Here is a 16,582-nt window from a genome sequence, read left to right as displayed (position 1 = left end):
TTTTTCGTGTTTCTTTTTCCTCTCATTTTTCTAGCTAGGGATCGAGTACTTTGCATTTCAAATCTGTGCTAATTTGTCAACATTAATGGCACTGGCACAAACGAGCTGTTCAGAACTTCAGAGGCCTTGGCCCCTATAGTTTAGTCGATAGGTGCATGAATTAACTACATACATCTGATCAGCAAGCATTCACGCGCAGTACCATGGCATGCAGCCAGTACTACTAGATCTCCAATTGTTAACCTTTTTTTAAATAAATATTAATTTATAACTATTTTACAATTCTATATGAATTGAAAGGTAATTTTATAAAATTAAAATTTATTTTTAATAAAATGATATAATTGCATTAACTAATATTAAAATAAGTTTTAAAATAATTTTTATAATATTTACTCAAAATAATTGCATTAATTAATTGCAGTCCGCTTGTGAATTGACTCAAAATTCACCTGGTGCATGATAACATCACGTACGTGTTCCAAAAATGACATGATCCCGCAAATAATTTGTAAGGTGGAACATGCAGGCACGTACAAAACTCTGAGGGAATAATGCTACCAAAATTAATATTATATATCATGCATTAAAGTTATAATGATCAGCTTCTTCAATCACAGCTAGAGTTCACAATTTCAGATAGAAACCATGCATTTTAGGTTCTGTCTATGTAATTAATTAATAACATGATGAACTTATAATTAATTTCCAGCTTGATTAATGCATGGTTATCGGAAGGCCCAAGACGACAACGTACGTACGTACACATGATTACATACATACATACATACATATATACATATATATATATATATAAGAGATCGATGTTGAAGACATGAATAATTAAAATCACACACTTCTGATCATTGACTACTTCATTGGTTTTGCCTAAATTTCTTTTCTTCCACGAGCAGCTCGGCAAAATAGGCAAGTGCTTCTTCATTAGAACTCCCACCCTTAATTTCCTCGAAGTTGCCGGTATCCAAATTCACTCTTGACACTGTCTTCTTCAATAGCTCCTTTCCAATCTCCACCAGCCTTTGCAGATTCTCCGAGGTTGCAATGTCAAGAGTCGATTCCTCTCCTGTTAACTTGTCATCCTATACAACCGGCCATGCATAAATTATTGGTATATATATAGCATATTGAAATATGGATTCAATCAGTCATTTTTACATAAATCTTTTGGTTAAATATATGGTAATGATTGTCTTTTGGTACGTACCTGAATACGAAGGTAATTGTTCTTACAATCGAGGGCTTGGAAGAGGGTGGAGACGTGAAAGTCAACCATATCAGAACTTGCATCTCCGTAAACATCAAGCAATGGTGTGGCACCGTTGTCGTACAACCAATCACGCAAACCCCATTTGGAGGTTGCGGCTGCACTGTATTTCTGTGTATGCTTGGCTGCACCCGTGCCCAATGATAGAACCAGCATTCTCTTGCTGTGCTCCAATGGTTTTATACGATCATCATCAGTGTTTTGCATCAGAATTTCTTTCCAAATCTGGCTTATGGCCATCATAGTCTGCACATTTAATTCATAATGGATCAGAGAACTGGAAAGATCCTCTTTTAAGTTGAGGCATAAACTTGAAATATAAACTCTATATCTGTTCTACTTTAGCCTCTTCAATTCGGACAAAAAACTAGACGGGACTTTAGAACTAATTTGAGAATTAGTTCAATATAAATCAAGAAAGTTTATAAAGGGGGATCCGATTAACTACTTACAGGATTGTTTGCAGCAACCCCGCCGTCAATGAGATTGAAATCACGACTGTTTCCCTCGGCATCCTTTGTCTCGAAGTAGTGTGCTGGAAGAAAAGTGGGTGCTGCTGAGGTGCCAATGCAAACATCTGCTAGCCTAGCGTTCTTCAAATCATTCAGTTTTGCCTGCAGAAAAATGTATAAATGCCGGTCGAGTCCATGTAAATTACACAATTCAAATAAGTACTCGTTTAAGTTTGCCGTCTATATATATAATCTAGCTACAAGCTTATTGTTGATCGAAGTTCATACGTACATCGGTTCTCGAAAAGATTACTGGTTGAAGGAGCTTGATATCGAAGGTCGGGATGACCACGTTTTTCAGGGTCTGTTTCAAAGTTAAGTCGCCAAGTAGCCCGTTTGTCAATAACCGCAGGTACTCCCCGTCGTACTTTGGCCCTTCTGCTTGACCAAACATGCTTTTTATTGAATCCACAAAGCTTTTCCGACTGCTTCCACAACAACGAGTACTTTAGTACTTGGCAGTAAAAACTGGAAAAAAAACTTCGAACGGAAGGCATTTTGCTTGTCATGTGGGTTCGTTGAAACTTTACCTGTGCTGGGGAAAAATCTTGGGAGAGTGCTCTAAATAGAAGTTGGTGATGTCCTTTGCAGCATAGAGTGGACGGTTGTCATTATTGTTGGGAGTAGTAAGCATGGTGGCGACTAGCCCACCTGTGCTTGTTCCTGCAATTACGTCGAAATAATCTGCAATTCTTGCATCGGGTCTATCCATTGCCTAAACATACCATAAAACAGTACATAAGAATGTTAGGAAACAAAATCGGAAATTGAGAAAATTAGCTGGCCATGGCTATGGCTATGGTTGGTGAGAATTAGTAGTTAGGAACGTACGTACCTGAAGCTTAGATTCAAGAAAACCGAGGAGGGTGCCCGGAATTATCCCTCTGATGCCACCTCCATCAATGCTCAACACAGTCACCATATTTCCCTTTCTAAGACCAGTAGTACTCTCCATTCGGATCAAAATTAAAGAGCTTAGCTTCTTGATATTGAATTTTGTGTTCTTGAGATCACTTAGATGCTTAATGCTGTCTATCGAGCATATATGTCCAATATTTATATATATCACGGCCTTCAACTTGAGATTTTTTTTTCAAGTAATTGTCAAACTCATAATGCTATGTCATTATGTCGATTTATATAATCAGAAATGATAGTTGCAGTTATGAGTGTGCAAGCGCTGCACCATCATTTTAAAAAAAATAAAGAAATATGAGATCCACATGTAAAAAATTAACTTTTTAATAATAGATCATATTCTTTTTCAAAACGACTGTACGACACTTGTACACTTTACGATTGTATGTAACATTATTCTTATATTAATATAACATTAATTTGTTTAAAAAATTATAATATGTCTGCCTTTATATTGATCCAAAGACTTATTGTATAGTTTTTTTTTCCATAATTAAAATAATGATCTCCTCCTATATATATGTACGAACCTAACTATTCACTTTGATGATGGCTGAACTCAAAACACTCGCATTAATCACATGTTACTATATTATATATGTATTTGCATATATAGGATAAAAATTAAGATTTTAAGACCACATGAATCTCCACATGGTTGTTAGCTAGCTAATTAGTGTAATATTTAGTCGTCATCGAAGACCTAATCTCCATGATCATGATATCGATGATCATCCCTGACATATATATATATATATATATATATATATTGTACTGCAAGTTGATGCTCGAGGAACGCGTTGATGATTTGTTCATAAACAAAACTGGTTTGGTAGTGCTCTTTGCTAGAGATTAGTATAGAATATTCATATATAGAAAGCTGCAACCTGCCCCATTAATTACTTTCGGTGGACCAGTAGATCTGCTCCACATGTGCATGTTTTGCTAGCCACTACTACTTATAATCACGTCTATATATATATATATATATATATCCAATTTGCTCATCTAATGTACTATTAAATTGCATTGCTCGGCCCTGACCTCCATACGGGTAAACGCTATTTATAAATAAATAAATACTGGGTGCATCACATGACCCAATTTAAAACCATTAAATATGCCTGCAATTCTTTCTAATTGCCTGATCTTCTTCATATAATGGATATTATTATTATTATTATTATAAAAACTTGATCTACCTATGCAGACTCGGCATCTCCAAAACAGTCCTTAATTTGCACCCAAGTGCATGTGCCTTTCAAATGAAATTTGGCTGTAGCAGCTCTGGATGCCTTACCCTGTCTGTGATTGTTTGCGTATTCTACGAGGTAACGGTTACAATTTATCAGTATCAGGGGATGGGGATGGGTGATCCAGACTCTAGGTCCTGTATGGGTCATAGAATGGTGGATATTTGTGCTTCTTGGGCATGCATGCATGGCCGCCTTGGGATCTCTGGGAACTAAATCGGGCTGGAAGAGACTGTTAGAGCACGTGAATCTACCATAGCGAATAACTCCTCATCAGCTAAGCTCAGTCCACCCGAATCAGCCATAGAGGATAACTTCTCTCCAGCTGAGTCCAGTGCACATCTTCAACAGAATGGCACTGCCATTGCCTCTGCTGCTCGTCCACAACAACCTGCATAACAAACTATGTCCTTATGGAATATTACGGAAACTTCTAGAATAAATTCTCTTGTGAATATTTCTGCTATTATGTGTAATTGTTCTGCTATAAATACTAGGATCATTGTACTGAGGGATGTACGAGAGAATCACATAACTTTTTATACAAGATGATTTCATTTAGGCATTATTTCAAACACCTGTGCTACATCTATTGTTTCACTGGTTCAAACATGGTATCGAGAGCCTGAATAGGGCCAACGCCCATTTTTTCTTTCTCCGATCATCATGGCACCTTCTAAATCAGCTTCTCCGAATCCCTCTATCACCAACTCCGCTGCCCAGCTCATAACCATTAAACTCTCTATCGACAATTATTTACTTTGGCATGCCCAAATCACCACCTTCCTCCGCGGCAACCAACTGTTTGGCTATGTCGACGGATCCACTCCCATGCCTCCCTCCATTGTTGATGATGCCCCGAATCCAAACTATATCTCCTGGCGCACTCAAGATCAACTCATCATGTCCGCGATTTATTCCTCCCTCACCGAGACAGTTCTCTCTCAAATTCTTGATTGTCCCACCTCCCAGCAAATCTGGAAAACTCTTCATGAACTATACTCCGCTCAATCCACTGCACATCTCATGAATACGAAATTTCAACTTGCAACTCTCAAAAAAGGATCAGATTCCATCTCCACCTATTTTCACAAAGCTAAAGCCCTCTCTGCTTCTCTCAATGCCGCTGGACATCCTCTCCCTGAGTCTGAATTTATCATCTATTTCTTGACAGGATTGGGTTCTGATTTCGAATCCGTAGTATCGTCCATCACTACTCGTCCCGATCCTCTCTCTATTTCTCAAGTCTATAGCTTCCTTGTCAACCATGAATCACGCCTTGCTCACCAAACATACTCTCTACTTTCTCAGACTTCCTTCACTGCCAACTCCAGTGTGCGTGGTTCATTCACTCCTCCAAATCGAAGCCGTGGTCGTGGCTTTCGGCGTGGAAGGGGTGGCCGAAATTTTTCTCCATCTCCTTCGAATGTTTTTTCCACTTCTCAGACCAATCGACCCACATGTCAACTCTGTAATCGCATTGGTCACACTGTTATTTCCTGTTATCATAGGTTTGATCATGCATATCAGTCTCCACCACCTCCTTCTCTCTCAGCTAATTTTACTAATTTTTCAAACACGTCCGCACCATCTTTAAACTGGTTTCCAGACACTGCTGCTTCAACTCACTTCACCTCTGATTTTTCTAAACTTAATCTCGAGTCCTCCCCTTATCATGGGCCAGATCAAGTAACAATTGGAGATGGATCATCCCTTGCTATACAGAATTCTGGCTCTGGCTTACTTCCGACACCTTCTGGCAATTTTCTTCTCCGTCAATTACTTCATGTTCCTTTCATTTCTCGTAATTTATTATCTGTTCGTCAATTTTGTTTGGACAACTCAGTTTTCTTTGAATTTAATTCTTCTGGTTTTTTTGTGAAGGATTTACATTCCCAGGAGGTACTTCTTCAGGGCCCCGTTAAGAATGGCTTGTACATCCTTCCAACTGATGATGCGGATGTCACAACTCCCTCACGGCATGCGTTCATTGGCGAACGGACCTCATCCAACATATGGCATGCTCGTCTTGGTCACCCATCTCCTCGGATCACCTCATTTACAATAAGACATCACCATCTTCCAGTCACCTTCACATCCACTTTGTCCCCTTGCTCAGCATGTCTTCAAGCCAAGTCTCATGCTCTTCCTCATCCGCTCTCCTCTTCTCAATCTCAATCTCCCTTTCAGTTGTTATTTTTAGATGTCTGGGGACCTGCGCCTGTGCTATCCTCCAGTGGTTTTAGATTTTATTTTTCTATTGTAGATGACTTTACAAAGTATGTTTGGCTTTTTCCTTTATATGCAAAATCTGATGTCTCTCAAATTTTTCTAAACTTTGTCACATTTGTTCGCAATACCTTTTCCAAAAATATTATAGCTGTTCAATCAGATTGGGGAGGTGAGTTCCGCCCCTTTCATGATATTTTGCAAAAACTAGGAATTTCTCATAGAATTTCTTGTCCTTACTCTCATGCACAAAATGGTAGCGTTGAACGACGTCATCGCCATATTGTTGAAACTGGGTTTTCTCTTCTTGCCCAGTCTTCAACCCCTCTCAAATATTGGGTTGATGCTTTTAAAACGGCAGTTTTTCTCATAAATAGAATGCCCACACCCACTCTTCATCATTTCTCTCCTTTTTAGTCTCTCTTTAATTCCTCACCTGATTATAATTTTTTACGGGTTTTTGGCTCGGCCTGTTGGCCCAACCTTCGACCTTTTAATAATCACAAGCTAGACATGAGGTCTAAACTCTGTGTCTTCTTAGGTTACACTCCTGATCACAAAGGGTACAATTGTTTACATATTCCATCTGGTCGAATTTATATTTCTCGGGATGTACGCTTTGATGAAACTTCTTTCCCTTTCTCTTCTATTCAAAACAATTCTGCTCAGGCCTCATATTCGGCCCAGCCAACTCCCTCTCTAATCAATCGGGCCCCTCCCTCATCTCTCAATCCCGTCCAGCCCAACCCGCCTCATATTGAATCAACCCATGAGCCCATCAATCCTAACCCTAATTCATTTCTCTCTACTCCTTCCGAAACTACCCCTCAGGCCTCTCTTGCGCCGCTTCACTCTGATTCTTCTCCTGCGCAGCCTTCTTCGACATCTTCTCCAAACCAGTCCTCCTCTCTCCCAGCAAACACTCATTCGAGCTCCACCAATCATCATCCCATGACCACTCGGTCCAAAGCCCACATAACCCGTCCCCTTCATAGAAACGATGGCACTGTCTTATGGCCCCCACCGAAACATACCGCTGCTCTCTCTACCGTTCTCTCCATTCCCGACGAACCCACTTCCTACACGGAAGCTTCAAAATTCCCTGCCTGGCGTGCTGCCATGGCCAGTGAATTTGAAGCCCTCATCCGAAACCAAACATGGTCTCTCGTCCCTCCTCATCCTTCTCAAAATCTTCTTGGCTCCAAATGGGTTCTTAAAACCAAACGGCTTGCAAATGGATCATTGAGCGGCGCAAGGCTCGTCTTGTTGCCAAAGGGTTCCATCAACAAGCTGGACTTGACTATTCGGATACTTTTAGTCCGGTGGTTAAGCCTGTTACTATACGGCTTTTGATTTCTCTTGCAGTGTCTCGGAACTGGCCCCTTCATCAGTTGGATATACAGAACGCATTCTTGCACGGGGACTTAGAAGAAGATGTCTTCATGCAGCAACCTACTGGGTTTGTTCATTCTGATTTTCCTTCTTATGTTTGTAAATTAAAAAAATCTATTTATGGTTTGAAACAAGCCCCTAGGGCTTGGTTTGCAAAGCTAAGCTCGAAATTAATATCCCTCGGTTTCCATGCTTCCATTTCAGATTCATCTCTGTTTATTTTCACATCTGCTACTGCCTCTATATATGTTCTTATTTATGTGGATGATATAGTAGTTACCGCCTCTGATTCCTCCATCATTACTGATTTTATCTCATCTCTGTCGGCTACCTTTCCTGTCAAAGATCTAGGTTCTCTTCATTTCTTCTTAGGAATTCATGTATGTCGCACGGCCAAAGGCCTCTTCTTATCTCAGTCTCGTTACATTTCGGATTTATTACAAAAGACTAATATGCATGAGTCTAAAACTGTGACAACACCAATGTCAACTTCTGCAAAAATTTCGGCTCTTGATGGATCCTCCTTTGAGGATCCTCAGCTTTATCGGAGTGTTGTTGGTAGCCTCCAATATCTTTCTTTCACTCGTCCTGATATCTCCTTTGCAGTCAATAAAGTCTGTCAATATATGCACAGTCCTCACCAATCTCACTGGCAAGCTGTCAAACGCATACTGCGTTATCTCAAACTCACCATCTCTCTTGGCCTATTTTTCTCTTCTGTTTCATCTCTTAAACTCACAGCCTTTTCGGATGCTGATTGGGCTGGTTGCCCGGATGATCGGAAATCGACGGGGGGTTTTTGTGTCTATTTTGGGTCTCACTTAGTGTCTTGGGGTTCTAAGAAACAGCCTACTATTGCTAGATCCTCTACTGAAGCAGAATATAAATCAGTGGCAAATACTGCGTGTGAACTTCTATGGATACAAGCTTTATTAAAAGAATTGGGAATTTTTATTTCTGACGCACCTCATTTGTTATGTGATAATATTGGTGCAACTTATCTTTCGGCGAATCCAGTTTTACACTCACGGACTAAACATGTGGATCTTGATTATCACTTTATACGTGATCGTGTTGCTAACAAAACTCTTATTGTTTCCTTTGTCCCAAGTAAGGAACAAATTGCAGACATTTTCACTAAGCCACTCTCCTCGGCGCGATTTGCACTTCTCCGTTCAAGCCTCACCATCTCATCGGTACCGCTTGAATCGCGGGGGGATGTTAGAGCACGTGAATCTACCATAGCGAATAACTCCTCAACAGCTAAGCTCAGTCCACCCGAATCAGCCATAGAGGATAACTTCTCTCCAGCTGAGTCCAGTGCACATCTTCAACAGAATGGCACTGCCATTGCCTCTGCTGCTCGTCCACAACAACCTGCATAACAAACTCTGTCCTTATGGAATATTACGGAAACTTCTAGAATAAATTCTCTTGTGAATATTTCTGCTATTATGTGTAATTGTTCTGCTATAAATACTAGGATCATTGTACTGAGGGATGTACGAGAGAATCACATAACTCTTTATACAAGATGATTTCATTTAGGCATTATTTCAAACACCTGTGCTACATCTATTGTTTCACTGGTTCAAACAGAGACCAAACTACAAGGCTTCTGTTATTTCAGAACGAGGGGCTTACAGCGTGAGATAGATATACATATATATATATATATATCCTTCTAGCATCACTTGATCAAATCCCATCTCACTACACACATGCACCCAATGCAGCTCTAGCCTCTGCTGAGGTGGAATCAGCACCAAAGACAACAGGTTCACACAAGACTGCCAAGACTTTCTCATTTAAATCCCTTACTATCACCCCAATACCTATCCGAGAATGTACTTTGTCAACTGCAACATCACAATTTGCCTTAACCCTTGACCTGTCAGATGGTGATCAACCTTGTTGTGCAACTTGTCTACAACTGTTGTGGGGTACTCTTTCTATCTTGGCTCTCTGATACTACTATAACTACTCCCTAGCTTGGCAAACAAGACTTGTAGGATGAAGGAAAGATTGCTCATATATTACAGCATTTCTTCTGAGCCATAGCTTCCTCAAGATCATGGCCATTTCAGCAAACTCTTGTTGATCTAAAATCTCATACATATGTTTCATAAAGGATAGAAAATCTGAACCCCAAGCACTCATCTTCTGTATCTTAATATAGCCAAGACTCCAAACATCACTTGCTGCCTCACAATTCCACAGGACATGAGTCACATCTTCAAAATACAAACCACATATTAGACACATATCAGATGTAAGCATCCTCTTTTTCATTAAATTGGCTCTTGTTGGTAAACCATTATAACATGTTTTCCAAATAAAGACATGAAATACCTTTGGAATAGGTAGATTCCATAATTGTTTCCAAAAGATGTCTTGACTTGAGTTGTTGGAAGATTCACCAATACTTTTATTAGTAATAATCTTTTGCAAGTGATAAGCACTTCCCACAAAGAAAAATCCAGATTGTGTGTACTGCCATATCTATTTATCTTCTCTACACATCATATCCAGATGGATCTTTAATATAGCTTCAGCATCATCTGAACTAAAAATACCTCTCACCATAGTCTCATTCCACCTATATCTATCAATTCATGAACTTTTGCTGAGATGGGCAACTCAGTAGGATGAGTCTAAATTTTAAAAGTCCAAGATTTAGGAACCCATCTATCCTTCCGAATAGACATTGATCTTCCATTACCAATTCTCCAAGTCAACCCTTCATGTAATAAGCTCTTAGCCCCATGAATTGATCTCCAAGCGTATGAAGGTTGACATCCCAACCTAGGTTGCAAGAAATCTTTACGTCTATAATACTTCATCTGCAATTATCCATTTACGTCTAACACAGAGTATGAAACAGATTTTAGGCACATCATAACTAGTACTGCACTTATCCATTTACCAGGAAAATCCATCTATAGTAAAACAACTTATAAAAGGTCATTTCATTCTATCATATGCCTTACTTTTATCCAACTTCAAAGCCATGTAACCCTCCTTTCCTTTCAGTTTAGTTGACATAGAATGAAATGTCTCATAGGCTACCAATATATTATCTGAAATAAGTCTATCAGCAACAAAAGAACTTTGATATAGACTTATAACATGAGGCAATATCGGTTTTAGCCTGTTTGCAAGCACTTTAGAACATAACTTGTATAACACATTACACAAACTTATTGGCCTATAGTCTACCACCTTCATGATTTTTCTTCTTAGGTATCATACATAAAACTATAGCATTAATATTCTCCCACGATCCTTTCCCATCAAGAAGATTAATAACAACTATCCTAACCTGATCTCCAACAATGTGCTAATATTTTTTATAAAAGCATGCTGAAAAACCATCAAGTCTAGGGGATCTTAAATGATCCATTTGAAAAGAGTTTTCTTGACCTTATCAATCGTATAAGCTTTCTCCAATTCACCTTGGAAAATTGATGGTATCCTTATATTAAAATCTTGAAGAATATCCTCAATACCTATTGGATTGGAAGTTTCATAGACAAATCTGAAGTGTTCCATGAAAGCCTTAATGATATAAGTCTAAGTAGTATATGAAAAACTCATATCATCCTCCACATAGCCTATATGGTTAACTTTCCTTCTTTGGCTAGCATACTGATGAAAGTACATAGTGTTGTTATCCCCACCCTTTAACCAATGTTGCTTTGCTCGTTGTTTTCATGAAATCTCTTCATGCTCTAAAAGAGTATCTAGGTCTTTTTGAGCTTGCTACATTTCCTCCACACCATGAGCATCACCATTCTCATACCAAAAAGACAACAATGATGTTTTATCCTTGACTTTCTTCCTTATACTGGACCCAGTAGCTATACTCCACCATTTTAATTGTGCCTTGCATTGATGCAAATGATGTTGAAGTTGTTGTATGTGATCCATGCTAGGCTGTCCAGATTGCCATACAATATCAACAATTTTAGCTCATTCTTCATATAATACCTAACTGGCTTCAAACATAAAGGCTTATGTTTTTTAGTATGGACAATTTGAGGAGTCAACCTTATCATTAAAGGGCAGTGATCTAAACTCCTTGCTGGTAACACACTTGCCTCAACATTTGGATAAGTAGCATACGAACTCTTATTAGCCACCACTCTATCCAATCTTTCTTTAGTGAAATTTCCATCCTTTCAATTGTACGTTACACCAGGTATACCTTGGTCCTTTATAATCAAGACTACTCAAATCACAAAAACTCAAAACTTGTTGAAAACTTGCCATCTGTAATGGAGAACTCCATGCTATCCCATACTTTTCAGCTTGACATAAGATTTCATTAAAGTCACCAAAACATAACCATGGTACTGGATCACAGGACTTTAGAGCTTTTAGTAATCTCCATCCTTTCTCTCTTTGCCCAACCTCTGGGTATCCATAGAAGTTAGTCAATTTTCAAGTGCTATCAACACCAGAATCTGCAATCTCAACATTGATATGGTGCAAGGAATAACTTTGGATACTTAAACCAATTCCTTCCCTCCAAAATAAAGGCAACCCTCCTTTGCTACTACCACTATCCATAACAAAAGACATTTTCATAACCAAATTTATGCTTTAATTTAACCATTATAGTTCTATGAGATTTAGTCTCCATTAGAATTAGAATGTCGGGACTAAATTCCTTCACCATCTGATGAAGATCCCGAACATGTCCTCGATATAAAATATTCATAATGGTTAGCAAGGCTGGCAACTAGCCTCCGCTGTTTCATCAGAAATTATTTTCTTCCTCAGTTTCCCACTGTTAGTTATTTCTTCATTAGATTGGCTTATCTCTTACTATGTCCATTATCTTCCTTTTTGATTGAGTAACAGACCTTGTATTAGAACTAGAATTAGTGGAATTTAGGCGAGCCCTTCTCTTTCATGATCGTGTGACTCTTGTCCCTATTTCCACAACACCCACATCATCCACATTCAAATCATCTTTTGTCCAAATCCTACCTCTCTATCATACCTCCTTGTTCCTTAGAAATATGCCCCAGATAAGACATTTTTACAGTAGGATCATCTAACAGTTTTTTACCAACCTCATGATATTTTATAATTCTTAACATTCTTCCCAATTTCCTCCAATTCATATTGAATACGTCCCAAAATATCTGACAGTTTCCCCCCAAAACTCTCCCTATGGTCAGTTATTTTTTGAATACAGGGATTCAAATTTTGAATATTTTCATCTAACTGTCCCGAGTTTTTAGTAAACAGTGAACTTCCAATAATTGTCATACATATCCCCTCTGAGACCAAACTCTCCTTCATCTGAGAACTGCCCTTAACTATCATACCCCAAGTGGTCAACTGCTCGCCACCCACCATCTTCAGTCGAAACATGTCCTCCTTCGATTGCTCAATTATCCCAGTCATAACTGAGTGTATCATTGTAGATTTCACAACCCTAAGCCAAACTCCATATTACTTGGAAGAGTTTGACTTAGAAGAATGCAGAGGCGTTGCAGGAACACAACCCATTGATCCAAGGAGAATTACACTACAAGAAAAACAAAATTTTGGTAACCATTCATACTTACAAGTTACCCATGTATTACTTCCTCCGATGTTAACCATAAGACCACGAAGTAATGGCTTACTAAGATCAAGTAAAATTTGAACTCTCAGATACTTTTCCCATCCTATACCATTTTGATCAACATCAACCAATGGCAAAGTACCAAGAGCAGAGCCCAATCTCTCCCCTACCAATTTATTCATGCCACCCAAAGAGAGATTATGGAATTGTACCTAGAAAAATTTCTTGTCAAACTTCAAATCCTTAATAGGTTTGTAACCGTCAAATTCCTGAAGGATCACCGAAAGTCTATCAAACATCTAAGGACAACCACGTTTAACTTTCAATAAATCCCCAAATGACTGAAACTCTAGGATAAACATATTTTCACCAATGTCCGAAAATCTTATAGGCCCAACTACCTTCCAAATTTTCAGCACAATATTTCAAAAGACATCAAAAGGGACTGGTTTCTTTGATATCATTTTACCAATCAGACAATGCTTACCCCGCAATAGAGTTTCCTCAACATCGCCCACTTCTATCACAACTTCTTGATGCTCTTTCTCTATTAACGTTAAATTTCCATATTGAAACGATAATTCATCCGCCATGTTAATGCACACCAATCCTCCCCTGGTTGCAACCAAGGAGACACCTTGCTCATGGCAAACTCTAACTCTCACCTTTGTCACCCAAGAGAGCCCCAAGAGAGAGACTTCCGATGTAGCTTTCCTCTGAGAGATAGATATATAAGAGTATTTAAAGTTGCCTGAAAATCTCACTTTGACCGGCTATAGATATTATAAAGCTCACTCTTTCTCTGTCACTCCCCACTCTAGGGAACTCTAATAGATCTTAATCCCATAACAATTTATGTTCATTCAAATTCTTATCCAAGTTTAAAGATTTCAACTGTAAATGAGGTAAGACACATAAAATGAGACCTTGAATATCTACTGTCTCAACAAAATTTCAGAAGAATAACAATGGTATTATTAACAGAGTAATAATACAGTATTAGGATGCATATCTCCCACACTCCTTTTAAAAAAATAGACTACCATTAACAAGTAAATTTTTATTTACATAAATCCTAAATTTACACATTAATCCAAATGTACACGCCATAAAACTATATCCAATCCCCATATTAAAATTCATAGTTTCATAGAGGAAATCTAACTTATATGCTTCAACTGGGGAATTTAGACAAACAAGTTGTAAGACTGAGAACTCCAAGCCCACGGGCCAACGATGGTCGAACTCCTCGTAGTTAGGTCATGTTTGGATATTATCAGAATTTTTCAAAATTATCAATATTTTCAAAATTTCTTATAATTTGATTTACAAACAACACCTAAATATAAAAAACTTCTCAATTTTAAATTTTAAATTTTTTCATCTAATTATTACATAATCATTATTTAAACACAAAAAATAATGTAATTTTTACAAATTTCAAAATAAAACATAAAAAATAATATAAATTTTATAAATTAAAAAAAAATTAATATTAAAAATTATATTCAAATAATTTTTTTAATTTTTTATTTAATTTTTTTATCTTTCATTTTCTAAAATTTAATAAAATATTTTTCTGTTGACAAAATTTTGAGATGCCGATGGTCCTATGGAGTGGGCACAAACAAGTTGTGCAGAGAATTCCGAGGCCACGGCCCAACGATGTTGAACTCCTCGTAGTCGGAGACGTAACGGAAGCAGATTCTGATTCTAAAATCTCCCGGCTGAGATTCAGATGAATTGGAAGTTATGATCGTACTGCGCATCTGGCGCACTGCAACTCCGCCACTCCTGTCTTCTCCATTTACTTCTTCACAGCCAATACACCCCCCACCTCCAAACTTGACATTTCCCCTAGCTAAAATCTCTCTCGGATTTAACGGTGCACGCAGCTTAACCTTCACTCGTCGTCGCACAAATCATCAACCAAGAACGGCCAATTCCTACATGGCCGAGGTCGATTCTAGGTCCGATCCGACCCCCCGTTTTCATCCTTCGATTAGAAGATTGTTTTTTTTCTCTATCTTTGTCAATTTTTTTAGCTTTAACATTGAAGTTTTGGTCCTCTGCAGCGTCGTAAATCCAACTAATGCCGAGATAATTGTGGTGCGTCACGGTGAAACAGACTGGAATGCCGATGGAAGAATTCAGGTCCTTCTTTCTTCTTTTCGGAGTTCAAGGTGTAGAAAACTGGCTTGGTTGAGTTTTGAAAAGGCGCCTGTTAATTGGTTTATTTTCTATTTGTATGAGCACCGGTATGTGCCGCTTTTTATTAAAATAAAATACAATTTTATTATTGTTCTGTGTTCTATAAAAGTTGCGTTCTTTCGTATTTCAAGATCAATATTTGTGTTTTATTTTCAAAACTTTACAAATTCAAATGGCATTTATATAGGAAATAGATCATAATCCTACAAATCCCATTTCATCACCCTATGATTGTTATATGGTTTTCCTATCAATCCTATATTTATATATATATATATATATATATATATATATATATATTTATATGGTTTTTGCCTCACTTTTTCCAATATTTCTACTTTTACAAGCAACGCATATCTAAACAGGGACATCTGGATGTTGAACTAAATGATGCTGGAAGACAACAAGCAGCTGCTGTAAGTTATCACCTATAGATTTTACGCGCCTTGGTTTCGCCTCAAAAACCAAGATGGTTATGAGCCTTGTGGAAGTTTCTCTGTTTTGCTTCAACCTTACAACTTAATCTTCTTTTTCTTAAAGGTGGCTGACAGACTATCCAGGGAGCCTAGCATCTCTGTTGTATACTCTTCTGACTTGAAACGAGCTCTCGAAACTGCACAGATAATTGCGGCCAGCTGTGGTGGGCTAGAGGTAAGCATCGAGAAATTACTTTCTTGAAAATTCATATCATTTCATTTTAATTACTAGAACAGATGTGAGGAGATGATTGTGCTGGTTCAATTGTGAATCTTTGATTATAGTTGTGTATAGAGTAATCACTTTGAAGTCATTTTTCTTTGACCTAATCAATTTTACTTTGTAAAGTATGATTTTGTACCACACACGTAGAGGCCTAAAGAAAGCAGCATGAAATAATGATGTTTTGATGATCAACTGAACTAAATTTTCTCGGTAAACTATTTGGGGCTCTCCATGGTTTAAACTCTAACTCGTAGAATCATGGTTTTGATAATCAACCCAGCTAAACATCTTTCATCAACTTCTTGAGGATGGTCTCATTTCTACTGTTGTGCTGTATGTTGGGTCATATTGTTTGCTATAATATAATGATGACTTTCTTTATTGGCATATCAGACTTGAACCACACAATAACAACCTGGGTAGTAGTCCTTGAACCATCTCTTCTAACTACTCATCCTTTTGTAGTAATTTGGGTCTCTTAATCCATATGAGTATTTTT

At 38.1% G+C, this 16,582-nt stretch overlaps 2 protein-coding genes across 2 annotated transcripts; one reads left to right on the top strand and one right to left on the bottom strand.

The window, feature by feature from the left end:
• Nucleotides 1-875: 875 nt before the first annotated feature.
• Nucleotides 876-4,273, bottom strand: LOC109020807 (patatin-like protein 2). Its single transcript, XM_035692401.1, has 7 exons — nt 4,223-4,273; nt 2,633-2,779; nt 2,328-2,512; nt 2,030-2,225; nt 1,738-1,899; nt 1,226-1,531; nt 876-1,100 (listed from the first exon to the last, which is right to left on the bottom strand). Exons 1-7 carry the CDS (start codon nt 4,271-4,273, stop codon nt 876-878), a joined length of 1,272 nt encoding a protein of 423 aa, XP_035548294.1.
• A 10,514-nt stretch (nt 4,274-14,787) lies between these two features.
• On the top strand, nt 14,788-16,098 carry LOC118349014 (probable 2-carboxy-D-arabinitol-1-phosphatase). Its single transcript, XM_035692134.1, has 4 exons — nt 14,788-15,140; nt 15,246-15,324; nt 15,747-15,797; nt 15,922-16,098. The coding sequence occupies exons 1-4, from the start codon at nt 14,923-14,925 to the stop codon at nt 16,057-16,059; spliced, it is 486 nt and encodes a 161-aa protein (XP_035548027.1). The 5' UTR covers nt 14,788-14,922; the 3' UTR covers nt 16,060-16,098.
• The last annotated feature ends 484 nt before the right edge of the window (nt 16,099-16,582 follow it).

This window comes from Juglans regia, chromosome 7 (assembly GCF_001411555.2).
Source record: "Juglans regia cultivar Chandler chromosome 7, Walnut 2.0, whole genome shotgun sequence".
NCBI classification, from domain to species: Eukaryota; Viridiplantae; Streptophyta; class Magnoliopsida; order Fagales; family Juglandaceae; genus Juglans; species Juglans regia.
Note: the sequence above shows the minus strand (reverse complement) of the source record. Positions and strands in the feature narration are given on the sequence as shown.